At 45.4% G+C, this 27,509-nt stretch overlaps 1 protein-coding gene across 1 annotated transcript; it reads right to left on the bottom strand.

Moving 5' to 3' along the window:
* Positions 1 to 245: 245 nt before the first annotated feature.
* On the bottom strand, positions 246 to 27,424 carry LOC133261987 (lysine-specific histone demethylase 1A-like). Its single transcript, XM_061440885.1, has 20 exons — positions 27,128 to 27,424; positions 25,078 to 25,243; positions 20,198 to 20,257; positions 16,891 to 17,024; positions 14,401 to 14,479; positions 13,021 to 13,113; positions 12,249 to 12,355; positions 10,903 to 10,984; positions 10,232 to 10,326; positions 8,607 to 8,749; positions 7,829 to 7,919; positions 6,979 to 7,113; positions 6,146 to 6,219; positions 5,207 to 5,318; positions 4,674 to 4,806; positions 3,719 to 3,906; positions 3,423 to 3,537; positions 1,907 to 2,034; positions 1,132 to 1,278; positions 246 to 448 (listed from the first exon to the last, which is right to left on the bottom strand). Exons 1-20 carry the CDS (start codon positions 27,410 to 27,412, stop codon positions 263 to 265), a joined length of 2,553 nt encoding a protein of 850 aa, XP_061296869.1. The 5' UTR covers positions 27,413 to 27,424; the 3' UTR covers positions 246 to 262.
* Positions 27,425 to 27,509: the final 85 nt, after the last annotated feature.

The following is a 27,509-nucleotide window of genomic DNA, read 5'->3' as shown; positions in this document are numbered from 1 at the left end:
GACTTTCAGAAAGTATTTACAGAGCCAACGAAGCCCTGACCTGGCAGCACAGAACTGTGTGCACCGACAGTGCAAAGAGCACCAAGAGATTCTGCCGAGCCAAAGTCCTTGTAAGGCCATGCTAATGGAAGTGTTTCACACAACTCCTCCTGAGCTGTTGCCGCAGGCACTGCTGCAGACCGTGGGAGCATCTTCATCCCAAAGAGTCCCCAGCAGCAGCACTGGGGTCTTGTCCCTCCTCTTCCGACACCTTCCACTTCCCTTACATGCCGGCAGCTTGCTGGGGGGGGACGCCCGGCGTAGGCTGGCGAGGCAAAGTGTACATGGCCCCAAGAAACTGGTCTGCGATGCGGCCGGCTTCCCTCAGCCCGCTCAGCAGAGCCCCGTGAACGGTGGCGGGGTAGTTGCGAATTGTGTGCTCCCCCGCAAAAAACAGGCGAGGAATCGGCTGGGGAAGCAGAGAACAAACACCGCTGTTAAGGCCTGCTCATGCTCCCCCAGAGCCTGCAGCAAACACACCTGAAGAAAACGTTAGAAGTCCTCTAGATAAAATAAAGGAGAAAAACTTCATCTATTACAGGCTGCAGAGAGTAATTTTATCCACAGCTACATTTATTAGTGACTTACGGCACTAGAAAAGACCCTAAATAAAGCCAGAGCTGCACTCTGCTGCTGCTATCAGAATGGCTACTGCTCGCAAAACCTCATCCTTTCAAAGTGAACTGGACACGACTTAATGCCTCGTTGGGTTCACTCCCACTCTGGGAGACACCTTTTGGTTCCTGCTCTTCTCACTCGGGCCTTCACGCTTTCAAATCACTACAACTCACTTAAATATGGGCATGGGACAACTTAAACACGGCGTATGAACACAGTAAATGCATGGCATTGTAATACTCTGTTCAGATATTGCCAAATTGACTTGGAGCAAAACAATCCTTTTTCTAGTAAAGAAATTACACCAAACCTGGGCAGGCAGAAATCACGGGTGGAAAACGGAATCATTGTACAGGTTCTAATCATCATCAAAAGGCGCAGGTAACCTAAACCTGTGCCTCGAGAGGGGTGTGAATCACTTGGAAAAATCCCCCTGGTTGAGGTCTTACTGAGGAGAACAGAGACGTCTCTCACCTGCGGAGCACCCGGAATGGCTGGTCCTGGAGTAATCGGCTGAGCCATCAAATCATAGTCGTTGCCAGAGGACCCGGCTGCGACATAGGAGTAGGAGCCCCGGGCCCACGGGTCAGCGCGCCAGCGGGACACCACCGTTTCCTTAGGCTGAGACAAGACAGAAACCTCAGTTGCTGTCACAGGGCAAGGCCTAAGGATCTTGCAAAACACAAACCACACAGACTGCAAGAATAAAGGACACCAAGCCCTCAGGCTAACATTAATGGTGGCTCCAAGTTTGTATTCCATGAGAACATACACACTAAGGTAAAGAACTTGTCTTTGCTGTCAACACCTCAACTCCTTGCATTATGTCATGAGAACCTCCTGCACACAGCTGCTGCTTACTCCCTTCCTCCCCCTTTTAGTTCCTTTCCAGCCAGACCAGTTTCTTGTGCAGTTCACTGGTCAAGAGCTTCACTGTACTTTAGAGAAGGTGCAGACCATGGCAGGGAGTACCCAAGCAGCGCTGTCACCAGCCATGGACAGCTCAGCTGTAACCCCAGGAATGCAAATGGGAGAAAATGAATAGAAGTATTTGATAGTCTGGAAAAGCTGGAGTCCAAAAAACCCCAACCCAACTCAACCCAACCCACAACCCAGACAAAACAGCCCCAAACAACACCCCCCAAACAACCCCTTCTCACAAACCCCTGAACACACACAGGGCACTACCTATAGAACACAGCACACTCTAAACTGTGGAGGAGGTACCTAAGATGTTGTCTGTACTGACCTGAGGCACAGCGCTGCTCCCAAAGATGCCTTTGAGGATGGCAAGGCACCGTCCAACAATGACATCATCGCTGATGTTTTCCATGATTCCTGCTGCTTCTCCTGCTACCAAGGCCAACAGAATCGGTGCTGGGGTGTGGGGAAGGAGAGAGAAAACACAAGTGAATCACTGCCATCAATTGTCTTAATCTGACAAGTTGGACTTGAACAGGCCTCGGCCTGAAAGAGACTTCAATAACCCAACAGCACAGTGGAGCAAGAGGCACCTGGAGCACAGGCCAGCTGCCCCAGGACATGCAGTGCTCCTGAGGCTACAGGGTCTCAGCAGTCATTACCTCAAACAGACTGAAACCACTGGGAGGATTCCTGTCTGCACTACAACAGGTCACCCACAGCCATACAAGCACATGCAGTCTGCTCATCTGAGTTCCACTTCATTCACCCACCCATCGTTAAATACTTCTCAGAGACCAGTTCTCTGCCAACAGAAGACCTTCAAAGAACTGCCCCAGAGCTAATACAGGATGTGCTGTGATAGTTCTAGGGTTTTTGCTTCTGGATTTGTTTTCTGGGTTGTTCAATCTGTTCAGTTTAAACAGCTTCTGCCCAAAATGCTACGGCTAAGGAAATACAGAAGATGAATCTAGCAGCAGAACCTTTGTGTGAGAGATGGTCTTTCTATATAAACCAAAACCCCACTACTACGTGTTAAGTATGTAATAGAGACATCTTAAAGCCACAAAAGCAGACACCCAAACAGCCCTCTTATCCAAGGCTCACGACATGTATTTCTCCAGTCAAGTCTTACCAAACGTTCTAACAATTACCCTGAATTACAGGTATTTTAACGAATACCCTACAAGGGCACCTTCTTTGCACAGCCATTTTCCCCAGTTAAAAGAAAAACCTGCCCTGCCCTCTGGTACTTGAAACAGTCATCTCCCAAAAAAAAGAACCCATTTAAAGTGCTCACTGTACACACAGCTTTGCTCTTAGTACGCTCCATGGCAATCGACAAAACCAGCGTGCTTACTGAAAGCATCTTCTGACAACTTCTGGTGGCAGACACCGGCTGCAGGGAAAACAAAACCACTAATGGCAAAGTCCAGCTGCAGAAACAGGCAGGGCAACACCTTTTGCCTGCTTAAGCATTTAATAGAGAGAAGCTCCTGAGGCTCACAGTCCAGTCAAAGCTGCTTTGCTGCTCAAAACAGGAAACAAGCTCATCCACTGGAGACACCACAGCTTGCATTTCCACTGCATCTCAACCATATGGATGGCCCTGCAGCTCATCAAGCTGGAACGGTAACGCTCAGCAAGAGGAACAGAGCTATAGCAAAGCCTCTAGTCTGCCCCACTGAAACCTGCATGCTCAATACTTCCACTTGTCTTCCTACAAATACTATTTTCTTATCACATCCATACGTGAACACCAACAGCATTTTAAAAAGTGCTCTTTTCTAGACCTGAAACTCACAAATAAGACACTGGCAAGAGTAGAGATGCACCGCAGCTACCTTTGTACAGGTTCCAAAACAGGAAAAGTTCTCCTCTGCTTGCAGTAGTGCTACCAACATGACCAAACAGATTGACGCTTGGATCCCAGAAGACGCGATCAAAGCACAACACGACCTAGAAACAAAAAGAATCAGGAATTAAGAGGAGTGCACAGAAAAAATACTGCCTTCCACAGGTCAGCGTGCTCTCGCTGGCTACAGATTTGCTGGTTAGCAAGAGCTACAGCACACAGACTGAGCCAGCCTCCTCCTGAGCATCCCCTGCCCTGCTGCAGCTCCCTCAATGACCAAGTCACCTTGTTGAGGTTGCCGAACCCCATACGCTGAACTGCCGAAGTTTTCCACTCAGGAAGAGGTGGCACAAACTGTACTGCTGGAGGCTGCTGCTTCAATACTCCCAAGGGAAGAGTGCACAGCACAGCATCACATTTGTAAATGAAAGTCTGGCTCGTAGATCGGGTATTTACAGCTATCACTTCACAACCTGGAAAGGGAGAGAAAACAATCATTCCATGGGCCAGCAGGCAAGAGCATTGCATTAAAAACTAGAGAAACTCCATAAAGACATATCCACATCAGAAAACATTTCATTTATGGAGAGAGCTTTACACTAACAATTACTTTACTTTTACTGAACATTAAGGACCACAAAGCTCACTTCCAGAAAGTGCAATTTACACAGCATCTGAAAATGGCCATACTGGGACAAGCCTAAAGGTTCATCTAGGCCAGTTAAATATAGTTAAATATATGCATAAACAAATAGCAAGTAGGCAGTGAGCCTCTCATTGAGTTGCTCTCCCAGTTGAGAGTTTCCCAAGCCCAATGTTCAGAAGAACATCAGAAAGATACAGCCCTTCTAGTTGCTTGAATTTGTGTGACATTCATTTATACTTCTAATACCAGATCCTGGGGCACCAAGTCTTAAAGCAGTCCAAGACCTCTTACTCCAAACACTTCAACCACTGAATAAAGAAATGGGAGCATGAACGTGAATCAGCAAATGTAACTGAAAAGCACCATGCTGAACCAGCCACAGAAATGAGCAAAACCCACTGAAGATCAGTACATCTCTAAGAGCTTCCTCATCATTCACTATGATCACCAATGTGATTTATCCAACCCAAAATATATAATGGGAGGGTCTGTAAGAGATCAGTTTTCACATCTGCTTCTGGAAGCACTGAAATCTCATTTCATCACTGAAGCAGATCCCTCGGAGCAGTTTTCCAGAGGAGGGGTTTGCTTTACCTGATGCTGTGTAGCGAACCTGGCGCACTGCTGTGTTCAATTTAATATCCAAGCCTTCTGCTAAGGCTACAGGCACACAGGAATAGCCATTCCTCACAGTCAAGTGACTGCCTGTGAACTCAAAGTCATCATCCTAAAACAGCAATGTATAGAAAGCCTCGATTTATAACAAAATCACATTAATTCAATAGAAAATAAGCAGCAAATCTACATAAAGGCTTTTTTTTTTCCAAAACTCCCCCTCCCCCCCAAAAAGTGAGTTGAACAGATTTGAAATTCTGTTTATTAGTCAAGAAATAAGTATGGGAACTTCCAGTAGTCAGTGTCATTGGAGGGAGGCTTTTCTGGCACTCACAAAAAGCTGCCTGGAATTTCATCAGCAAATGATCATCGTGTAAGAGCTCAGTGTCTGCATAAAAGCAGAGAGCACCGAAGGGTTTAGAAACTGTTAACATTGAGCAGCTTCCATGAGAACGAAATAAACACGGTTTAAGTTCTTAGTGCACTGGTGAACGAATACATGAACTAGTTACCTGGTCCCAGTGCTTCAGTGAAAGCGTAGACAGGGGTGTAGCATTGGCAAATTCTAGGTTTGCAAAGTGCCAGTCGAGTATTTGCCTGTCCCTTGATGACAGGTAAACATCACTAGGAGAAAACCCAAACACAACACAAAGACATTCAGTCTGCTGTTTCAAACGTGCGAGCCTCCTTCCTGAAAGCTGAACATCGAACCCAGCAGTCACACTTCAAAGCAGAGCTCTTGTAAAGTATTTTCAGTGAAGCCAGAAACTTAACTTTAGAACTAAAAAAAAGACAAGGGGTGATGGGTTTAAACTTAAACAGGAGGAGTTCAGGTTTGATACAAGGAAGCTCTTCCCTGTGAGGGTGCTGAGGCGCTGGCACAGGGTGCCCAGAGAAGCTGTGGCTGCCCCATCCCTGGCAGTGTTCAAGGCCAGGTTGGACACAGGGGCTTGGAGCAAGCTGCTCCAGTGGAAGGTGTCCCTGCCCGTGGCAAGGATGTGGAACCGGATGATCTTAAGCTCCTTTCTAACCCAAACCATTCTATGACTCTATAAATAATGGCTTAAGTACCACATATAAGACAATGACTAAAACCCGAGTGTAGTCACACAGAGCACAAAACAATAATATTCTGCCAATACAGGCAGGACTGGCATGCTACCATTATTGACAGGGATTTCAAATCTCAAAGGCTTCCACCATCAGGCCACTGGTTACAGTCAGGATTTTACTGAAATGCAACCTTTTTATCCAAGTCACCTCCAAAAACAAGGAAAAGGAGTTCTAAAGCTGCAGGAGCTCAAACTTCATGTTTGTACCTTCCTAACCCACTGAGTTACCCTAATCAAAAGAAAGCAAACCATTGCATTTCTGAAACTCAGCAGTTTCTACAGAAAAGCAGTAAAAAATCTGCTTTCCCAAGTATTTCTTTTTACAGTTTGTATCTTTACCTTGGAGGATTGGCTTCAAGTTCTTGTAACTTCTCCTCCAGCTTTCCTTGTGTTTCTGCCAATTCATCATACTCCTAATAAGATTAAAAGATAACATCAAAATCAGTTTCCATGTAAAAGGCCTTAAAGATCTCACGTAGCATCAGACTAGAGCAAATCTCAAGAGAAATCAGTGGAAGATTAATGGTTTTAGCAGAATCGAAATCAAGTTATTTTCTTTAACATTTAATCCAGCATATTTTGCCCTACCATCTGTTGAACAAGCAGGTGAAAAATGATCCTTGGTTCTACCTGACTCGGGTTAGCAAGGTGTCTTTCACTATCACAGAAAGAACAGGTTTTAAGGGTTAATTTTTAAGGCATATTTCTACACCCAGGTATACACAGAGCGAGAGAATAACTCTGCTTGTCGAGACAGAGCCTTTAAATTGTAATCTTTGGACAGAAAGAAGTCTTTTATTCAGGAAACCACCTTCTTCTTAGAGAAAGGACTTCTCTCTTCAGATTCAGTTTTTATTTCCATTGTGAGACCCAGCAGTACTAAAGACCAGGTCTGACCTAAAATTTAGCCTTCAAAGAATTAAATGCTGCCTGACATGAGCCAGCACAGACTGTTCCCTAAAAGTGAGCCTTCAACACATTAATATGAACCTCAGGTACCTAAAGGTACTTAATGTAGTTATCAGTATTATAACTCAGAGTTACCATCAATCACATTCTCTTGAGTGTGCTGGAGTGAGAAATGTGGTAACATTTATACTGGCTAATTTTATCTGGCTGCTGAAGCCCTCAGAAACCACCAACTTAAGTGCTCTATGTACATCACCCCTTACCTTGCAAAGGGCAGTCAGATCTCTGTGTTTGCTTTTCACAAGGAACTCTGCTGTAATATCTCGAGGTGGCTTCACTTCTGATGCTTCCTTATACTGCTGATGAAGTTCTTTAATCTTCTCTTTTAAATTCACCATCTTTTTCAGGTGGAGCAGGAAGAGGGAGGAAGAAAAAGAAAAAAGTAGATTTGGTGCAAGTGACTGTAAAATGGATATTCATCTCAAGCTATGTCATTATACCAAAGAGATGTTGTGGTTTTACCAGTTGTTACTTAAATGCAATTCTACAGACAGGAACCTGTAATAAAGAGCACCAACCCCAAAACAACACAGCTGAAACCCAACATCACTGGTTTCTTACAAAGTATGTTGTAAACAGCTTAAGATATGAGAGCTGACCTCAGACATGTTTAATTTGAGAAACTTCCTTGGAACAGTGAAGATGCCATCTACCACAACCAAAACCACTGTAGACAGACCTAAACCACTGTTTCTGCACTACAAATCAGATCTGTGCTAAAGAAAGTTTACATTTTAAAATACTCCCCCAAAAGCCTCAGTCATTATCAACATCTCTACAGGAAGCTATTGCACAGCTCTGCTTATGTCCAACCTCTCCCTTTCTTTTCCCATATTTCATGTTTTACAGTCTCCTGCCTAATCGCTTATGTGCTCCTCCTCAAAAATAGAGTCCTTTGTCAGAGCAGTGCTTCTAGGCAAGGCTTAAACGAAAAGATGTTTAAGAACAGCATCCGTGGCAACCTTCTGATGTTTTCCATGGAACTTTTTGTCCATTTTGCTACTTTATGAGGAACACAATGCTCTCCTCTTGTTCTAAATGTCACCACCTAACCTTGTTAAGAAGGTCTTTCAATTCCTCCTGTGTTTTCACTATTTTTTTCCAGTGTTCAATCTGCTCATCCTTCACATGCTTCTCCTGCAACCTGGAAAAGGTGAGAAGTGAGAGTCAGTTCAGCATAAAATCCTTGCAGTACTGAGAAAACTCATTATCACAACCTAATTACTGTAATGTAGTAAAAGCTCATCATGGGATATTTTAGTAAATACTCCTATGGTGATTAGAAAATTAATAGACATTTCTGTAAATAAGAGCTACCTGAGTAGCTAAAACATGAGTCTGGAGTTACCTACTATTATTAAAAGGCAAATTAAAATACTATTAGCTTTCAAGTAGCATAAATGGGATGTCTGCACTCCAATTCAGACTACATCAATGATCTGGCAGTGTTAAAAGCCAGGTTGGATGGAGTCTTGGGTGACATGGTTTAGTGTGTGGTGTCCCTGTCCATGGCAGGGGGGTTGGAACCAGATGATCGTCAGGTCCTTTCCAACCCAGACCATTCTCTGATTCCATGATTCCATGATCTATCAGTTACTGTAATGATTTTCAGAAGCTTTCAAGGAAAGATGTTTGCTCCTTTAGCCATCTTCTTTCAATGTTATCTTGTTTCAATGAACACCCCACACAACACACACACAAAAACCCAGCAAAGACCAAACGGCTGTAGAAGCGGGCAATGCTTATCCTAGGAGCATCACAAGTCTCAGGTATCTTTAGGAACATCCTCCACAGAATAGGAAAGCCTGCCATGAAGAGGGAAGTCACTCACTGTATGACAACCTCCAGAGCCTGACCTAGGGAGACAGGCTTATTATTGAGGACGTTAAAATCCAGCTGATGACTGAGGTAGGATGTGGCTTCCAGCAGACGATTAAATTCTTGCTCCACCATTTCATCTTTCTCTTTTGGAACCTAGGAGTCAAAAGAACAGACCTTCTTCTGAATAAGAAATTAATATAAAAAGGAAAAATGGAGATCCTGAAAGCTCAGAGCCTCAGAGACGAGACAGTTGAGAAGTACAGAGAAAACTTGAAAGGCCCCCAGAGCAGGGACACGGGTTACCTTCTCTACTGCAGTGTAAATTCACAAACTCAAAACACCACCACTTCCCAAATCAGAGGAATGCAAAAGCCAGGGTACAGGTAAATCCTTAGAGCAGTACTCAAAGCAAAGGTGCCACCTGCCCTGAACGAGAGTGATGCTTCAAGAGCACAACAGAAACATAGCTGAGAAATGTAATACTCTCTGCTCTCTCAAACGGTCAAACACCAAGGGCTGCTCAACACAAAGTCACTTTGCCAGGATGTCTGGTCAAAGAGCTACAACAAGAGCTGGTAAATCACAACAACCAACTTAGGGGCACACAAGATTTCCTTACTGGAATGTGTGTCCATCAAAGCTCCAGAAACTTAACCATGGGCCTAAAGACTGCTCTGATGGTAGGACAGCTCTATGCAATCACAAGGCTTTAGAAGGCCTGGCAGAGCTCAGTGAAGTAACTGATCTTCTGGATTGGGCAGCATGACTAAGAACTACCAATCCAGCTTTCCTAGGATGATGGAAGCAGCTTCCCAACATAAGAGCAGACTGACTGTTAGAACTGTCTACTGTGCCTTGGTGGCTTTCCCTGAATTCATTATATTCACCCTATTCACTCAGACGCAGCAGGAAAAGATGCAGGTGATAGATCACACCAGATTTGGGCCAAGGATCACTTTCTCAGGCCTCTAGCAAGAGGCCAAGTATCCTCATCTGTCTTCTGAAAGAAGTTACCCTTAGTACCATAATTTAAGATTCAGGAGGTGGGAAAGCTTCCAGTCAATACACGTGTGAGATTCAGCCCTAAACTAGAACATACCACTGCTATCTCTAACAGCACTCCTTGATGCTACAGAGGCCATTTAGGTTTGGGAATCCCAACTCTATAGAGTATTAGTGCTGAAGCGTCGCATGCATTCAACCAGATGACACTGGTTAATCAGGTTTTAAAACACAAACCAGAAGCAGAACAGCCAGAACAAGCCTATTTCAGCGAAAAGGAGCAGCAACACCAAGAGAAGCTGGAGTGCCAGCACAGCAGACAATCGTTTTGGAGTGCAGCAAGACAACTGTCTGAGGAAGAAGAGTCATGAATTTACAAAGAACAAACAGGGACTCAGATTCCACAAAACGTCTGAAATGCAAAGTCAAAAACTCACGTGGAAAGAACTGGTTTTAGAGTAGGTGCAGATACACTGGAATATTCCCACACTGCCTAAAGAGGGACACACATTTTCATTACTCCCTCCCCCTCTTCCTGGAAGCCATCTCCTGCTAGGCCAACACCCTGCTAACAAACACACTTGAGATACTATTTCTGTTCTTAAAGGTTAATGAAAACAGCATCAGACTTACAGCTTGTCCATTTGCTTCATAAAGTGGGCATTTTTGTTTGATCTTAGCCAATTCCATATTCACTTGTTTGCTGACCACAGCCATGGGATTTCCTCCTGGAAAACATTGTGTAGAGTTAACAGAGTACTCCTGCAAAGTTTGTCTGCAATGAAATAAGAAATCCATGCTCAATCTCAGCTCATACTTTGGAAGATCCAAGGGAACGACTATGAGAGTTACCAAGAAATTCAGGCAGAGGCCATTGGCAGCTGGGTAAAGCAGCTTTAGAAAGAGCTGCTCAGCAAGTGCAGTGAAGCCAGGTATAGACACCACCACAGTGGGCAAAGGAACAGACACACAGAAGGACGTCATGCCAAAGAAAGAGCAAAGAATTCCACTAGGCACAAACAAACTGTAAAAGAATGGATCTGCAACAGTCTGATGACATGACAAGCACCTCTGTGACTTCAGTGACCAATGACAGCTACGGCACCAACACAAATCCCAGTTCTCAGTGAGGGCTGCCATCTGGTCTGAACATTCACCGATGAGAAATGCCAACTGCCAAAGAGGCTGAACAGAAATAGCTACTTTTCATAGTTGAACCCACCCAATTCTTTTGGCCACGAAAGGAAACAGCAAAAGGTTTCACAGTTGTAACATCTTCTCCCACCATTTGCCTTCCCACTCACCAAGTCCTGTCACCACCATTGCTCCGAGGTCAGCAACGTAGTTCCCTTTGCGGAAGGTCGCAACTCTTCCTCCTACTCGGTCCTTTCAAAAGCACAAGAGATTAAACCCCAGTAACATTCAGCAACACATCTCAAACATAATTGCTGGTACTTCTCCACAGCATGGAGCAAGGGTTCTCTCACCCAAAGGGTCAATAAATAAAATATGCTTTGCCAAGAACCTCTGCAAATGAACACTTGGTCTTAATTCATCCAAGTTATGGAATAAAAGGTTTGAGTTGCATTAACAAAGAAAGAAAAAAGGAAATAGAAATAGATTTGGCCGGATTTAGCCACACCTACAGTGGGAACCTCTGGGATTCTACAGCCAACCCTTCACCATCCACAAATAGATGAAGTTACATATTGGATTTCCTCCTCCAACTTCCTACCCAAATCCAACAGCTCTATAGGAAATTATTCAACTGTGCTGATGGAAACTAAATTTTAGGGTAAGAAAACCCATCAGACAATTACTCCTACCTGTTCTCCACAGAAGGGCCAGCTACCAATCAAGATAAACAGGAATAAGCAGCCCAGTTCAGGAGCAGGAAGAAGTTCTGGATTCTTGACACATACAAATGACTTCCCACCACTTTAAACTGAATAAGGAGCACTTGGGGGTGTTGGTTGATGAGAAGCTCCCCATGACCTGGCTTCAGTGTGCACTTCAGCCCAGAACCCCCCCATGCTCCCCAGCAACAAGAGCAGCAGCGAGCCTGGAACATTACTCTAACCTGAGCAGGTTATTTCAGGCTGTGCTAGGAAAGTATCAGAAGTAAATGTATAAACAAAACAAAGTCAGGAAGTAAAACATTTGATAAATTCCAATTTTGCACACACCACAAAATGTAGCTCTATATAAAACTTTAAAGCCTCTGTTAAGCACACAGTAATAAGGAGAGAATTCATGTAGATTTAAAAGGTACAAAATGATATCCTGCCTGACACTGTATGGGAATCCCAAACAATGATTCTATTTAATGGGCAACTTCATCAAGCACAGACTTGCATTCTTCTCTTAATCATGAAAGAAGATTCCAACTTGTTGCAGGTATAAGCTGATGACACAAGCACCTGACAAGTCCACCCCTGAGACAGTATTTGCCAGCTCCCAGTGAGGACAGAGAGGACTGTTTCCTCATGAGACACGTTTAGCACTCAGCAATACACCTAGCTGCCTGTAACTACACACAAGCTTGCTCTTCTTGGGCATGCTGCTGGGCCACTTGGCCTCAGGGACTAGGCCTGAATGTGGTTTCTGGTTAAGCTTCTGTACAGAAGTGAAAGAGCACAGAAATTCCTACCCTGGCTTCCAGAACTGTGACATCCATTCCAAAACTCTGCAACTGGCGAGCTGCTGCCAACCCAGAGACTCCAGATCCGATGATGATCACCTTTCCAGTCTTCTTGGCTAAGGAGAGGGGAAAGTAAGCTACAGGCTCTGCATGTGCTTTATTACAACATTGCAAGCAGCTACATTAAAGTTGCATTTAAGAGACACCAAGAACAAAAAGCAGGTTCCCTCTCATCAGTTCTGACAAACTCTTTAACAAAACAAACAGCCACAAAAAAGAAAATGGAAGTAATTTTGTGCATAACATGGTAACAGTAAAACACTTCACAGTCCTCCTTGGTGAGACAGGCACAAGAAAATACACCAGTAGAGCATGTGTGGCAAGGAAGAAAACAGGAGGAAAAGTACTGCTGAAGAATGAATGTTTGAAGAAGAAACTAATTCTTATTAATTATTGCATCTTCTATTTCATAGAGGGCGTGCAAGTACAGGATTGTGTTTGTGTCTTCTGTTCCTCAAATGAGGAACAAAGAGAACTCATTCAACAGTGACAGCCCCTGAATCACCTACCAAAGATTTGCAAGTGTTTTCCTTCTCAAAGTGATTTACTTGAATTAACAGCTCCTCCAGGTCCAAATAAACCCCATGAACCCTTAGAGCCAAATGCACTGCCAGCATTTTTTATTTCCTCAGCATGACTATCCCAAAAGAAGAAAAAGCCTCAAAAGTTTGGCTTGAAAAATCACAGAACAATGAAGCAAAACCATTTTCAGGTTTCTCACTTGGAAGGGGCTTCACTCTCTTGTAGATCCCGAAGTTGATGAGCCCGTGCCGCTCCAGGTAGCTGTGTACTCTGTGAACGAGCACCGTATCACCTGCAAAATGGGAATGTTTCACAAGCATTCCACATGTTTAGCACTGAGAACATCTTCACAAGCAATCAGATCACAGCAGCAAGCCAGCAAAACCACCCTGAACACAGCCCTTCCTGCTCCCCAGCTGCCCTCCCCAAGATTCCATCCTCTTGAGAAGGGCTGAGGGGTTTTCTGGAAGCCACAAGCTGGTTTTATGCTGTCCTGTAGCTCTGAATCCTGCCTGAAAAGCTGCACAGGACATGTACAGGACATGAAATGCTTCTATTTCTCTAGTGCAGAAGAGCACCTTTTCTGAAACTGACTGCAGAAATCTGGAGAGCTTTATGCAGAAAATGGGATTCACCACCGTTAAACCAACCCATTACTGGAGCACTGAGCTCTCATGCTTGGTTTTATAAACACAATAATTCCTTATTTTGCAGCACTTGGCGGTGTATCTGCACTCATTTCAGCATTGTTTTCTTCTTTAATTACTTCCTTATGGCTCCCCTCACCTTTTCCAGTTTATTGGGAGCTTTTATGAGAAGGTTAGAATGGCCTACAATGTGCAAGCAGTCGCTCCTCGCTCTTTGCATAGAGACACAGAATGGTTTGGGTTGGAAGGGACCTTAAAGCTCATCCAGCTTCAACCCCTGCCACGGACAGGGACCCCTTCCACTGGAGCAGCTTGCTCCAAGCCCCTGTGTCCAACCTGGCCTTGAACACTGCCAGGGATGGGGCAGCCACAGCTTCTCTGGGCACCCTGTGCCAGCGCCTCAGCACCCTCACAGGGAAGAGCTTCCTAATGTCTAACCTAAACTTCTGCTTTGACAGTTTAAAACCATTCCCCCTTGTTCTATCACTACATTTTCTTGTATAAAGTCCCTCCCTTTTACTACCTTCTTTCACCATGACCATTCAAGTTTTATGCAATTTCTTAATGTCTCCCAGAAACTTTGTGATTAAGCAAATCTCACAGCTGTAAAGCACCATGAAGCTGCAGCAAGCTTTACAAGCTGTATGGGAATTCACTCTCATGGAACTTCTGTACCAACCCCCCTTGTTACCAGCCTTTTCCGAAGTATGCTAAGGATGCATTTCTTTACCAGACAAATGAACCTGAACAAACCTGAAACCTGAGCATACTGCAGTGGTCCATTCTTGCCATGACTGCTCACAGGGCTCCACTAACAAAAAGACCCATCTGAAACCCTCTCTTGGTTTTAAGCAACTTTTAGCCAGTCAAAACTGAAAAACAATAGCAATGACACACACAGGATGGTTTTGGCAGTAAAAGACTCCACTTACTATTATAAGGTGCTTCTAATTGTTGGATAGTTGCCTCAAACGTCAACTGAATCTTTGGGTTATCCAGCCAGAGCTGCAGCTGTATTTAAACAAACAATAAGACACATTAAGTATTACAAAAGAGGTGTTTTCTGTGTGCTCCCAAATGTTGTTAGATGAAACCCTCTAACAAGTCACACTCTGGCAGTGCTATCCAAGCCACGCTGAACTTTGCCTTCCAGGGTATTTTAAGGTGCAATAGGGTCCATTTGAACTTCCTACACCAGTTCAACTAAGTGGAAACACATCAAGTCAGCAATCTCCTCATCACACATCCAACAAAACACACACACACACACACACAGAACAAAAGCTACAAAATGGAAGTGCCAGAATCACCTGCTCCATCTTCACTGATACAAGGCACTACCATGGGCTCCGCTGCCCACATACACTCAAGAACACGTAGAGAACAGTTACACTTCCAAAACCAAGCAGGAAGAGGTGCCTGTGAAATATGAATTATCACAGAATCCCAGGCTGGTTTGGGCTGGAAGGGACCTTAAAGATGATCTGGTTCCACCCCCCGTTAGCCCCTCTACAATACCCAGAACAGTGCAGGCCTTAGAAGAACATTTAAAAGCTTCAAACCACAACTGCCCTGCACTGCCACAACAGATCAGTCAGCCTCCACTCTGCTTTGTGAATGTTCATGCTATGCTTTAACCAGCAGTAATTCAGCAACAGCTTTTAATGTCTGCGGTGTACTCCCCCTCCCACTTGGCTGGGTGGGTGTTCTGGGGTGGGGGGGTTAATGCAGAAGATCAAATGAAGCGGATCTCCTTTGGTCACCTCGGTCACTCTGAAGAACTCAGATGGATTGTAAAGGATGACTTCCCTTTAGAAAAGCTACTGTGAGCCTTCCAAACTACATCTTTACTTACCAGGTGATTCATTCAATTCTTGATTCCATTTGTTACCAGGCAAACTGGAATATCAGACTGACTAGTCTAACTCCTCTAACCTCCAGGGACTCTGTCTTCACGCCCTCTTCCATATTTTCAAATCCCTTGACACTGAGCCAGCTGTAAGTAAGAGGATGCACACTGCAGTTCACAGCTCTCCCAGAGCCCTGCTGAGCACTGGGTTTATATTACCATTGGCTTCATCCGCTGTCCTATAACCTCTGCTATCCTGACTGGAGGAGATCCTCTCACAAGTCTTCCTCGGAAAGGGATTCCTGCTTAGGAACATCTCTAAGTTCCTCCATAGTGAATAAGGACCAAAGACCAGCAGTGCAGCTCTTCCAGGACAGCCCTGCAAACCCCAGCCATTTATCAGTTTCAGTGGAAGGCTTCTCTGCTTCTGATGTGTTTGCAAAAGGATTACTCACTCACTGTACATATGAGCATGCTGTTTTCCAAGCTTTCCTCCCCATTACCACGTTCTGGTCTGGTTTTATGTATCTCGTGACTTCCCAAAAGTTACAACTTAGGTTACTTTGAGGGGGATTTCACAGGAATAGCAGAAGTCACATTCTTAGCAAGATGATGTCCACCATGCAGAAGTTTCACGTAACTCTTTTAAGTTACTAAGCACTGGGTGATACCATGATTGATACACTGTGATGCCCCTGATCATCTTAAGTCTGTGACAAAAACTGAATGCAAGGAGTTTTCTCTCTTAACTATGGTAACAAAGCAATTTTCAAAATATTTCTTGCTTTGAACCCCATTTTTGTGCTAAAGAACCCAAAAGCATTGTCACAATTTAAAAACATCACCTGCAAAACACAATGACACTAAGTTTTGTTAAGGTTTAGCCTTGAGGTGCTGGCCTGAACTCAAGTGCATGAACTCCCCTGTGAATTATTTGACTATTGCCCCTTCTTTCTGTGTTTTACGTTGTGAGAAGTTTTGAATTAGGCAGAAATGCTACAAACAGTCAGAAGCAGAGTTTCCTTTCCTCAACATTACAGGTTCTTTCATGAAACCAAAGCTGGTAAAGTAACTGTTCTGTTGTGAGAATAAGCCACAGACTGGCTTAATAGCTCAGCACTACAGCAACTGAATGCTAAGCAAAGTAAGAAAATACAAGCTCAGAGGTGTGATTTATTCTAAGCAACAATGCATTTGATTATTATCTTAAAGTATTCTACAGACACTTCTTTAAGCTGAGATCAGCTTAAGCTGATCTCTTGCACCAGCTGTTTGCTTACCTTTTAAAAGCTGTGACAGCTGAATCACGTCGTTTTGATGGTTGTTATGACCATGTTTTGGACATGTAAAGGTACTAAAGGTTCTTTATGCTTCCTCACAGCACTGCCTCAATCAAGAACTGGTAACTCCTTCCTTAGACACTCAGAGCATGAAGCAATTGCAGAAATGAACCCCCACCATCTCAAACGCAAGGAAATCTCCCACCTCTCAGACATGGTAACTGCCAAACAGCCCTTGCAAGGTGCACAAATGTCCTACCCTTCTGTCAGCAATACTTTCACAATAAACTTACAGTGCGGTTCCTGATGTACAGAAACACCTTCTGGGTCTGCTGTGGCCCACTGATTATATCAGGGAAGCAGGCAGCTTCTTGAGATGTCATACGGTCATGTGGAAGTCTACTCTGGAAAGCTGCACCCTCCACACCTACAACAAAAAGACAAGTTGTCTACAGGCACTGCAAAAGGATCTGCTAGGTAAGCACTTTTACACTACCCTCCCTAGCCAGCGCATCCAGCCATGAGGTGATACGGGGCCAGTTCCATGCCATGCTTTCATTTAGCCCTTCTCTTTACTTCTGCAGGACAAGCAGGTTCCCAAGTGAACAGTTCCTTGAACTACAGGCATCAGCCAGGGTTAATGAACAAACTGTACCGCAAACAAGCAAAAACCCCAACCAACACCCTGAGAAACAAAGGGGGCCGGGCACATACCAATAAAACATGTATCAAATACAACACATCTATAATACAGTAGCAATAAAACTGCTTTAGAATCTGTCCTTCATTTGCGTGGTTTCCAGTTTCTACCAAAACATGAAAAACATTCTGGAGCCTGCTCAAAGCCAAAGATCTGTGAGGCACAAGCACAACGCCTACAGCCCTCATGTGCTTTTCAAGGGTCTCATTTGCACTGAACTCAACCTGGAGGATCCCTTCTTGACCTCTCCTTGTCCACATTTGCCATATTCCCCACCGGCAGTGCAATGACAAACACTCCCATTCATGCTTTTCCTGTGCCCCCCCCAGTGCTGCTCCACATGTCAAATACCAACATTGAATATATACAGGAGACTTTTTATCTGTGGAAAGACTTCATTCATAAAGGTACCTGCACTGCTATCAATTCAAACACTGGCAATGAAGTAATCACACAGTTATGGGCCCTACATTCTCCATCGCATTTCACTGTTATACTGTATATAAAATACACTCTAAAGTAACAAACCAAACCACAGCTGCATGAAGTGTTACAGCACAAGTGCAGAAAACCCTGCAGGCAGTGAGGCAAATGCAATACTGAGATGGGAAATGCAGCAAGAACAAGATAAACTCTTATGTCCTAGGAAGTGTCTTAAGATCGGGACAGACAGAGGAGAGGACATTCAACCTGGAAAGATATAAACCAGTATCTCAAGAGAAAAACCACACAGGTAATGCAGTAAGATCAGGATCATCCACTGAAACTGGAACTGTTCCAAAAGATTCTAACAATGTCAGAGACCAGACAAGCTTGCAGTTTATGACAGTAACCAAGACAACTGTTTGCAAGTTTGAGGTTCATGTGCAGAGGTACACGTGTGGCTGTACTGGGGAGAAAACTTCTCTTCTTTCAGTTCTGGTGCAGGCACACACACCTTTAACTTCCAAGGGTTTTTACAGCCCAAAGGTGAAGAAAAAAATGTAAGCAAGGAATGGTGGTAAAGCTAAAACCCCACAGTGCATTCACAAGCAAAGATAAGACCGAACTGCATGATGGCTCAAGGGAAAGAAAACGGTCTATGATCATTCACAGGGATTTTACAACAAGAGGAAATTAGTACCAGAGGCAACAGAGCACTGCAAGAAAGTAAAATGGAATTAATAACAGGAGAAGTTAACACACCACAACACTTTCTGACACCAATATTCAGTGATGGAGCAGAAACCCGCAGCTCTGCTGGAATTCCAGCTTCTCCAGGGATAAACCTGACTCCCTCTTACAGGTGGATACAAGGAATGTGCTTCTCCTGCCATCTGCTAAAGAGCATCGCCCGTGGCACAGTGGTCAGCTACCAGGAAACTCGCACACGTCCATCAAGGGATCTCACTAGTTTCTTGGAAAGCTCTGTAACCCATTTCTTCCAATTGAGAAGCCAGAGGAACAGCCCTGGAAATAACCCCAAGCAGGAGGGATTGCTGGTTTGGGGTTTTTAGGGCCACATGTCCATGGCAACACCCAAACCCAGCAAACACTTCATTTCATTTGGCCCAGCCATCAGAAGATCTTCCAAAACCTCCACGTCCCTGAATTTACTTCTACAACTACACAACTCCAAGTGAAATCCATTTCAGAGTGGTTAAATCCCCCCATCCCACATCCTTACTGCTTGTGTTTCACAAAAGCAACACAGTGAAGCCAGTACCAGTTCAGAACTGTCCCTGGGGCAGGCAACTGTTTCATGACTGAAGAGACAGGTCAGCCTAGACTGAATTCCTGGATGCTCATCTCTTGACACACAGCTGTGCACACACTGCCACTTCCTGACATCCAGCCTCAGCCACCAACGTGCTGAAGTTTTGATTATCTTCTTCCCCACATGAGGGATCTTGAGAGATGCTGCTCATTTATGGACTTACTGAAACATGTGCAGATTAAAACCCTCTGAAGGGAAGTCACTTGGCTGCTCAATCAGACAATTGTTACAGCACACCCTCAGCATATAAATCAAATGCAAAATATGCCCAATTTCCAAACAGCCAGTGCCTGCCTGAAAACAAAGCAGGCAACGCATCCTTAACCCCACAATCTGCAACAGTCAGAAATCCCGTGCAAGTGGTAAGATCCAAACCATAACTTCTTAGAACAGCAAGGATGCACCCTCAGATGAGTATCCTGAAGTTACATTTGCTTCAAAAAGAGCAACCTGGAGGTACAGGTCCTTTGTCTTAAAGGTCCTTCAGCTCCTTTGCTTCAAACCCTAATCCTCAATCCTCAAGTGTGAGCAGAAGTGGCAGAGCTGGGGGAAGATTTTCCCTTGCACTCAAAGTACTCAGGAGTAAAGACACCAACTGTGGGGGAATCGAGCAGTAAGTGCATGCTGCCAGCATCAGAGCTCAGGCCAAACGGCGAATTCCCAACCCAGCAGCAGACTACGCCTGTCCCTGACAGATAAATCTCCTGGGCTCACCACTGGCTCAAGCCCAAACCTCTCAAAAGGGAAAAGCACAAGAACAAAGGAGCAGAAAGGCACTCCCTGCCAGGTTTCTTCAGCAGATCAGAGGAAAGGCTCTGCTGTGCTGGAGCCCAGGCCTTTCGGTGTCACTCAGGGTGGCAGAAACTGGCCAGGTAAGAAACACCTTTCTGCACGTTTGGACTCCTCTGAACAAGGAGAGGAGCGGAGGGATGAGAGATCGGCCTGAGGCTTTTCAACAGAGGTTGGTGTCCTCCCTGCAGCTGGTACAGACCTCAGCTGAAGCTGGAAATACCCCTCACTTGTTAAAGAGCTCCTGTACCTCTGGCTACGTCCTCAACGACCGCACCCGTGCGCACTTGCAAGCATCACTCCCTAACCTGGCGGCTCTTGCTACCAATTGGCAAGCATCAAACACCACCCTCACCTGATGCTTGGCCGTCTCCATACCCTCCAGAATTGTCGTCTTGAAGTCCTCCTGCTTGCCCTGTGGAAGGAAAGAGGAGAACTCAGGGACCTTACTCCATAAGTTAAACCATACTGGACATAAAGGCCCGGCAGTTGGCGTTGTAGATATTAAATTCCACCAACCAGCTAAACCCATTTCCTGAGAATCCCATCTGCTGGAACCTAGGTTCAGGGCACCAATCTCTGCAGTCTTCTACGTGTTATCCATGGTATTGGAACGCTTTACATCAGACTTAATGGGACATAAAGAAGTACACAACATTCCTAGTGGCTAAATACTTATGATCAACTTCATGAACGGCTAGGGTTTGATTAATAAGTTTACATTTCTTACTGCCAAGAGCTGGTGGGTGGGTACCATCACATTCCATGGGTCGCAAACCATAGGAATTTGATAACCTTGCCCTCGCTGTCCTGAGTCTCTCCATGTGCAAGGGGATAGTTTGAACCATTCCAAAAAGTCTCTTACTCTCAGAAGTGCCTGCTCTTTTCAGTATTCTGCCATAAACCCTTCCCTGAAGCTTGATGACAGCACTGGGTTTGAAAGGCTCAGACCACTTGTTTTGGCTTCAGTGCCCTTGATCCACCAACAATGTTCTAACACACAAAGACCACTTCTGAATCAAGTACATGTCAATCCATGCAATGTGACCAATACCCAGCACTGAAAGACATCAGTCTTCCAATGTATCCAGGGCTGGAAACATGAGGAAAGGCAAAGCACTCATCTGAAAGATCTGGAGAAGTCTCAAAACTGCCTTAGCCTGCATGCAAGTCCTAAATAGCAGCCTTGAGAGGACTACAGCACAACAAGGAACAGAGATGGAGTACAGCCGAGAGATCTGCAGGAACAAAGGTAATGCAGGTCACCTCACACACTGCTCACAGTCACAAGAGATGCTAGCTCCAAGTTCAGCTCATAAACAATATCCTTGCACAGTCAGGTATTTGCCTACTGTTGTCATCTCCAGAGAGCAGAAAGCCATGGAAGGCTACAGGGACAGCCCAGCACTGTTTGGCTGCTGCTGTACCAAGGCTCCTTCAACCCAATGCTTCAGCAGGCAGCAAACTGGGTCCTTTCTCAAGACCAAGCAAACCCCCACTGAAATAAACTGCTGAGGTCCTGGTGGCAAATGGAACAGCCACTTCCTAGAGCAGAACTGCTCAAGGTGTCATCTCCAAACAGGCAAGAGTACGGCCTAACCTAAGGCTGAACACACAACTGCTAAGATTACTCTTCAGAGGCTGAAACTGGGTGCCCAATTTCATCAGACTGCAATTTGAGGCTCTCAGGGGATGCACTGCAACTGCAGCTGAATTCAGCTGAATCACAAATCTCACCCCTAAAGCAAAGGCACAGAAAGTGAACCAAATGTTTTCATGCATTGATAACCTGGATTAACATCTGCAATGTTGTAACATGTTCAGAAACTCACAAGAGACCGTGACACATAACTGCATTTTCAGAGGCCTCAGAAGTCCCAAACTCAGGATTATATGAACTAATGTAACTGGAACAGCAAGAAAAACATGTCTCACTTCATCTGGAAGCACTTTATTTTGCTGGGAACATTCCAAGACCTGCTTCTGTTCTGGGAAAGACTAACACAACAAAAACATTCATATTTAACCTCCAGCACAGGCCATTCGTCTGCAGGAAAAGTTGTATTCATGCCTTCTGTAAGTTGAGAAACTGAAAAGATGCTGACATCAGCCTCTTGCATTCATTATCCCTAAACTAGTACTGACAATGAGGAGATGGGACAAAATTGCTCCCAAGTTACTTACAAGAAGACATCAGCATTTCCCCCTCTTCTGTTAGGAACAGCTAAAGCAGGTCAAAGAAGAAAGCATCACTATTACTATCACTATCCTGATCACTACCCAGTCCAAGTACAGAAGTATGGAAACAAGGTCTCTAGTTCAGGTTGCTCTCCTTCCCCCTAAGAAAGTCAGGTTCCAGCTGCAAAGGAACAGAGCAGCAAGTGAACTGCTGATCCCTGCTGACACCCAGTTACTGCAGCCCAACACAACATGAGCAGGAGCAGAATCTGTTGGAAGTCTCAAGGCAACAGAATACCAGCTGAGGAGCAGGCAGGAAGAAGGGCAACAAAAGAGTCCACCTCATAATGTCTTAAAATCAAGACTGGTGGCCCTTGGTTACAAATGTGCACTGAATTTCATCAGGAAAACAGACAAGTCAGATGAAAGACAGAGAGAGCAGCACTGAGTCTGACTGTTCACTTGACATCCATCTGCATCATGATCAGTCTTGCGCTCTCTTGGAAAACAGCAGCTAGAAACACAAGATGCCCACAGACAAGAGGAAGAAAAGGAGCTGGTAAAGAGTATCTTCAGGAGGCCAGAAAAGTGAAAATCCCATCTGGCAAGGACAAACAAGAAAGATCCTTCAAAGAGAAAAATGAAAGCAGCAAGCTCCTCATTCCAAAGGGATACTGGCAACCACCACAAATGTCACTCAGCACTGACAGTGAGTTTGGAAGCTTTTTGCCATCAGAAAATATTTCTCAATTAAAAAAAAGGAGAGATACTTCAAGGAAATTGCCTTAATCATGAAATCCTCTTGCACCTTTTCAAACTGCTCCGCAATAAAACGCAGCAGATCCTGCAAATCCAGACTATAACAATTCACACAGCCAAAACATCTGGAATTTCCCACTGCGGAACACATCAATGGAACCCACCCCAAATACGACCAGCATTTTGCTGTCACCTGAAGTGGGATATTTAATAACCTCCTTCTACTGTAAACTGACAGTGAGGACAGACTAATGAAACACCAGCTACTGTCCCTATTACATGGTTAAGTTTGCAAATGAGGCTTTTCAACACAGAAGGTCATAACCTATAACATGACAGCTTTACACCTCTACTGCACTACCTATGTTTTTACAGGCTTTAAACATACCAAGGAAATTATTCAGGTCTGCAATGAGAATAAATTAACAGCAATACACAACCAACTTGTTGTATTTTGTTGTATTTTCAATATGCAATCCTGCTCTAGAATTATCATCCTATTCAATACTTCTTATTGAACGTTTCTATTTGCTTCAAAGCAGCAACAGAGAGAAAAACAACTCAATCATAAACACTGCTTCTATACACAGCAGACTCCAATGCCCCTTCCTGCTGACAGCTGTTTGAATTAGAAGTTTCAGTGCACTTTAACAGCCAGCAAGAGATGACCTGATGCTCCTGACACCTGTATTAACAAAGACAGAGAGATCCATCAATGTACAGGGTTTCAGAAGCCTTTAGAAATACAGCAGGACTACCTATGGAATGACAAGGGAAAATGTGTCATCTTCCTACATCACTGCTGCATGCATATCACAGCATTTCTGGGAATGGAGAAAGGATACAATGACCTGAAATCTCCTTATCTCTAGGCAGCTGGATATAGCCCATTCTCAAATTGTATTTAGATGACTAAATCGAGTGCTTGCGGAATAACTGCCTAACAGAGTGTTGTATGGATAGAACAGCATGTGTCTATCACTGCCTATTTTCCACAACTCTTCCTTCACAGGATAAAACACTTCACTGATTATACCTCAAACTGATTCCAGTAATCACTCCTAGAGGTGCAAAATGGCAGAGGTATCTGAGAGATCTCTCACGAAACATCTGAGAACACCAGAAATGTGTTAATATCAGGTCTCAGGGATTAAACCCAAAGTCTGAGCTAAATTAAATTGAAAACTTTAAGATACTTGCTTAATTACACATATCAAAATTCCATTTCTGATAGATCAGCTTCAGCTGGGGGCAGGGAGGATTTCCATCCTTGCAAATATTTCAGTCAAGCTGATGAGCTACACTATTCCAGTACCCAGCCAGAAGCCAACAGCCACAACTGAACAGAGATTACAGGGGCAAATCCCAAGAGACAGCACACCACTGTGGCTATTAATACATATTCTGACACTGAAGGCAAGTATCCCCAAACTGACATCAGTCACATTGTCTACATTCTCAAGCCTGCCAGCCAAAAGAAGCCAAATAAGAGCAGCAGAACTGAACATTAACAGTTACCCACATCAGTGATGAGCTATCATGAGTTCAGCCACTAGATTTCAGCTACTGTCTAAAACCAGCTGTGCACACATCACCTCAGAGAGTCTCTGCAACAGCTACACTTTGCCAAAGTGTGATTTTGTACATAGCAGAGTGACACATCAACACCAGACCTAGCTACTGGTGGTAGCCAGAAACACAACAGAGGGAGGGGGTACTGCTAACCCCATGAAATCTCACAAGCAGCTGCTTCCTGAACAAGACTGACCCAAAACCTTTCCAATGAAAAGTGAAGCTTGGCAAGTCTGTCAAAGGCAATAAGGAAAGCACTGAAGTTTAAGCAAACAGGATCCAACCAGAACTTAAGATCAGTCATAGTTTTAAAGCCACAGGAATCACTGTAGATTAAATCTGTTCTCCTGCATAGCGATCCCCTCAGTAAATCTAACCTCTCAGAGGAATAAGTGACTGCTGGTACACAAGCTGGTGTGACAGTTAAATGCCAAAGAGGCTGTTCTGGTCAATAAGCTTCCAAAGACAAGTCAATAAGGATAATGAGAATATAGCATGAGAAGTTTGGCTTATTAGATCTGGAATTAAATCATGCATATTCTCATCTTTACCAGGCTGCTCTTCTGTGATTTCCCCTCCTTCCCATATTGGGCCAAAGAAAACACTGTACAACAATCATCCAAAACCGGACTCAAGATTCATGATGCTGCACCTGACCCCACTTAATTTCTGGCAATAGAAGAGGTAAGTAGTGTCAGAGGAGGAGGAGAAGGTCTCTCTACTCACCAGACGGCTCCTCCGGCTCGCTTTCATTCTCCTCTTCTGCAGGAGCTGGTGGAGGTGGTGGCGGCAGTTTCTTCTCCTTCTCAGCCTTAGCATTTCTCTCTTCCTCAGAGTAATACTCATCTTCTGACAGGTTTGCAAGACTCTCATCCATCTCTCTATACTCCACCTGTAAGAACCACAACAGAGGATAAACACACTGAAGATGTCTCTCAGTGTCACTGATAAAATGAACACTGCGAACAACAAAACTGCCTATAGCTCAAAAGGCCTCACTTACCTTGTCTTATTACAGCTGCCGGGTCATAAAATCTCCAACAGCTTAATGAGCTCCCTGCTCTACCTCCACTAAAGTCTTCAGTACCCAACTGTCCAATAATAGGAACTTCCTGCTCCTACGGAGCCCAGTTTATTGGTATTTGTTACATTATCATTCAACCTCTCTGGCCTTCTCCCCCTTCTTCACCTCCCTGTCAAGCCCAGGGGTAACAAAATCATCTCTATGTCCAATCCATATATTCCAGCTTGAATTCAGCTGTCAAACGTGGGTGACCAGACCTGTACACAAGATTCACTGAGGAAATCCCACATGGATTTCCTTGGGTGCATCTCACACTGGTTCAGAAACCAGGCTTTCTTCCCCAAGTTAGAAACTTTGTGTATTTCTACCTGTTGGAAAGGGAATAAACCACTTCTCAATATGCAGACATGGGAAAAAGAAAGAGAAAGCAGCTGTGACCCTCCAGCACCCCAGAGGTCACCTTGTGATGACCAAAGCAACTCTCCATGTGTCTTCAGGAGATCGACACGTCTGCCACAGTCCAAGTTCATTAAGACAGGGCAAGAAGGGGCACAATTCCCAACAGCACTGGGAAGTCGTGTACAGGAAAGCCTGAATTCAGTAAAACACCAACACACCAACATGAGCCACCTTTTAGATGCTCACGTTCCCTGTCCAGCACATTCACTTCTCACTGCCCAGCAAAAGCTGCACCCCCAGGACCTTGTGAACCCAGGTTCTGAAGCAAGTTTCAATGATCCCACGGCACCATAAGTACATTATCACAGGTATTTAAACCCAACACAAACTGCTTCTGCCCTAAGGCCCTCTGAAGCCTCCCCTCCTCCTTGAGCTCACACAACTTGCAGAGAACTGAGTCCAACGAAAACTCCAAGCTTTTCCCTAGGTTTGTTTTCAACCTGGACACCCTCCTCAATTGAGGGCACCCCACAGACATTCACAGTAAGGTGACCCTGTGCTACCCTGAAGTGACGACGGGGAGATGCTCTGCCAAAAAAGATTACCACCCTTAGCAAACCCACAGACACTGCAGTGATTCCTGCTTGTAAACAGACAACTGTAAAGCAAGTAAAACCCAGGTATGGTGCATCTAGAGATCACAGAATGGTCTGGGTTGGAAGGGACCTTGAAGCTCCTCCAGCTCCAACCCCTGCCATGGGCAGGGACCCCTTCCACTAGAGCAGCTTGCTCCAAGTCCCTGTGTCCAACCTGGCCTTGAACACTGCCAGGGATGGGGCAGCCACAGCTTCTCTGGGCACCCTGTGCCAGCGCCTCAGCACCCTCACAGGGAAGAGCTTCTGCCTAAGAGCTCATCTCAGTCTCCCGTCTGGCAGGTTCCAGGATGCACCAGGCTGACCTACCCAGCAACTCCTACATAGGTCGAACTATCACATGGGGTAGGAGCTCTGAAGAGGAATCCATTCAGTGCCGTGGCTACAGCACAACAGAGTTCCCAAGAGTGTTTTCAGCTTCCGCATCGAACCCACCCAGCACGGGCACAGCAGAGCCTCAAAGCCTCCTGCAGGGAGCTTTCCAATGAAACTTCCACAAAAGAAATGGCGATTTCTCCATGTTCAGAGCAACTCCCGGCTGTTACACACCAGGCACACACAAAGGCACCAATCACCACAGGCTGCCTGCAGCCTTTAGAGCGCACCGATAAACCTCAGTTAACGCCCGGGCGGCACCGAGCGGCGGCGGGGCCCCAAGGGCCGCAACGCGCCCGCACGCAGCCCCGCACCCCCCACGCACCTTGGCCCGCTTGCGCCGGCTGGTCCTGCGGCCCTCGGGGGTCTCGGCGGTGCCCGTGGTCTCGGCGCCGGGCGCAGGGCCGGCCCCGGCTGCCGGCGGCTCGGACAGAGCGCCCGGGGGCGAGGCCCGCGGCGGCTCCTTCTTGCGGGGCGTGCGCTCCGCAGTGCCGCCGCTCTCGGCAGAGGAGCCCGGGGCCCCCGCGGCGGCGGGCGGAGGCACCGGAGCCTCAGGCCCGCCCTCGCCGCCCGCCGCCGCCTCCGCGCCCTTCTTGCCCCCCGACAGCATCGCCCCGGCCGCGCCGCACAAAGGAGCCCGAGCCGCGGAGCGAGGGAGGCCGCGCCGCGCCGCCGACTGACGTCACGTCCGGGCCGCACCGGGGCGG

This window comes from Pezoporus flaviventris, unplaced genomic scaffold (assembly GCF_033815535.1).
Source record: "Pezoporus flaviventris isolate CSIRO_AGI_PZ_B2104156 unplaced genomic scaffold, CSIRO_AGI_Pfla_v1 ptg000176l, whole genome shotgun sequence".
Taxonomy (NCBI): Eukaryota; Metazoa; Chordata; class Aves; order Psittaciformes; family Psittacidae; genus Pezoporus; species Pezoporus flaviventris.
The sequence above is the reverse complement of the archived record's forward strand: the minus strand, read 5'-3'. Positions and strand labels throughout refer to the sequence as shown.

Bases quoted from the DNA above. Each gene is read 5' to 3' on its own strand.
- LOC133261987 (XM_061440885.1), bottom strand. From the start codon at position 27,412: ATGCTGTCGGGGGGCAAGAAGGGCGCGGAGGCGGCGGCGGGCGGCGAG. The intron at 14,480-16,890 runs GTAAGTTTATTG...GTTTAAATACAG, and splicing joins TGTACATCAGGAACCGCACT to CTGCAGCTCTGGCTGGATAA. The intron at 7,114-7,828 runs GTTAGGTGGTGA...CACCTGAAAAAG, and splicing joins TGAAAGACCTTCTTAACAAG to ATGGTGAATTTAAAAGAGAA.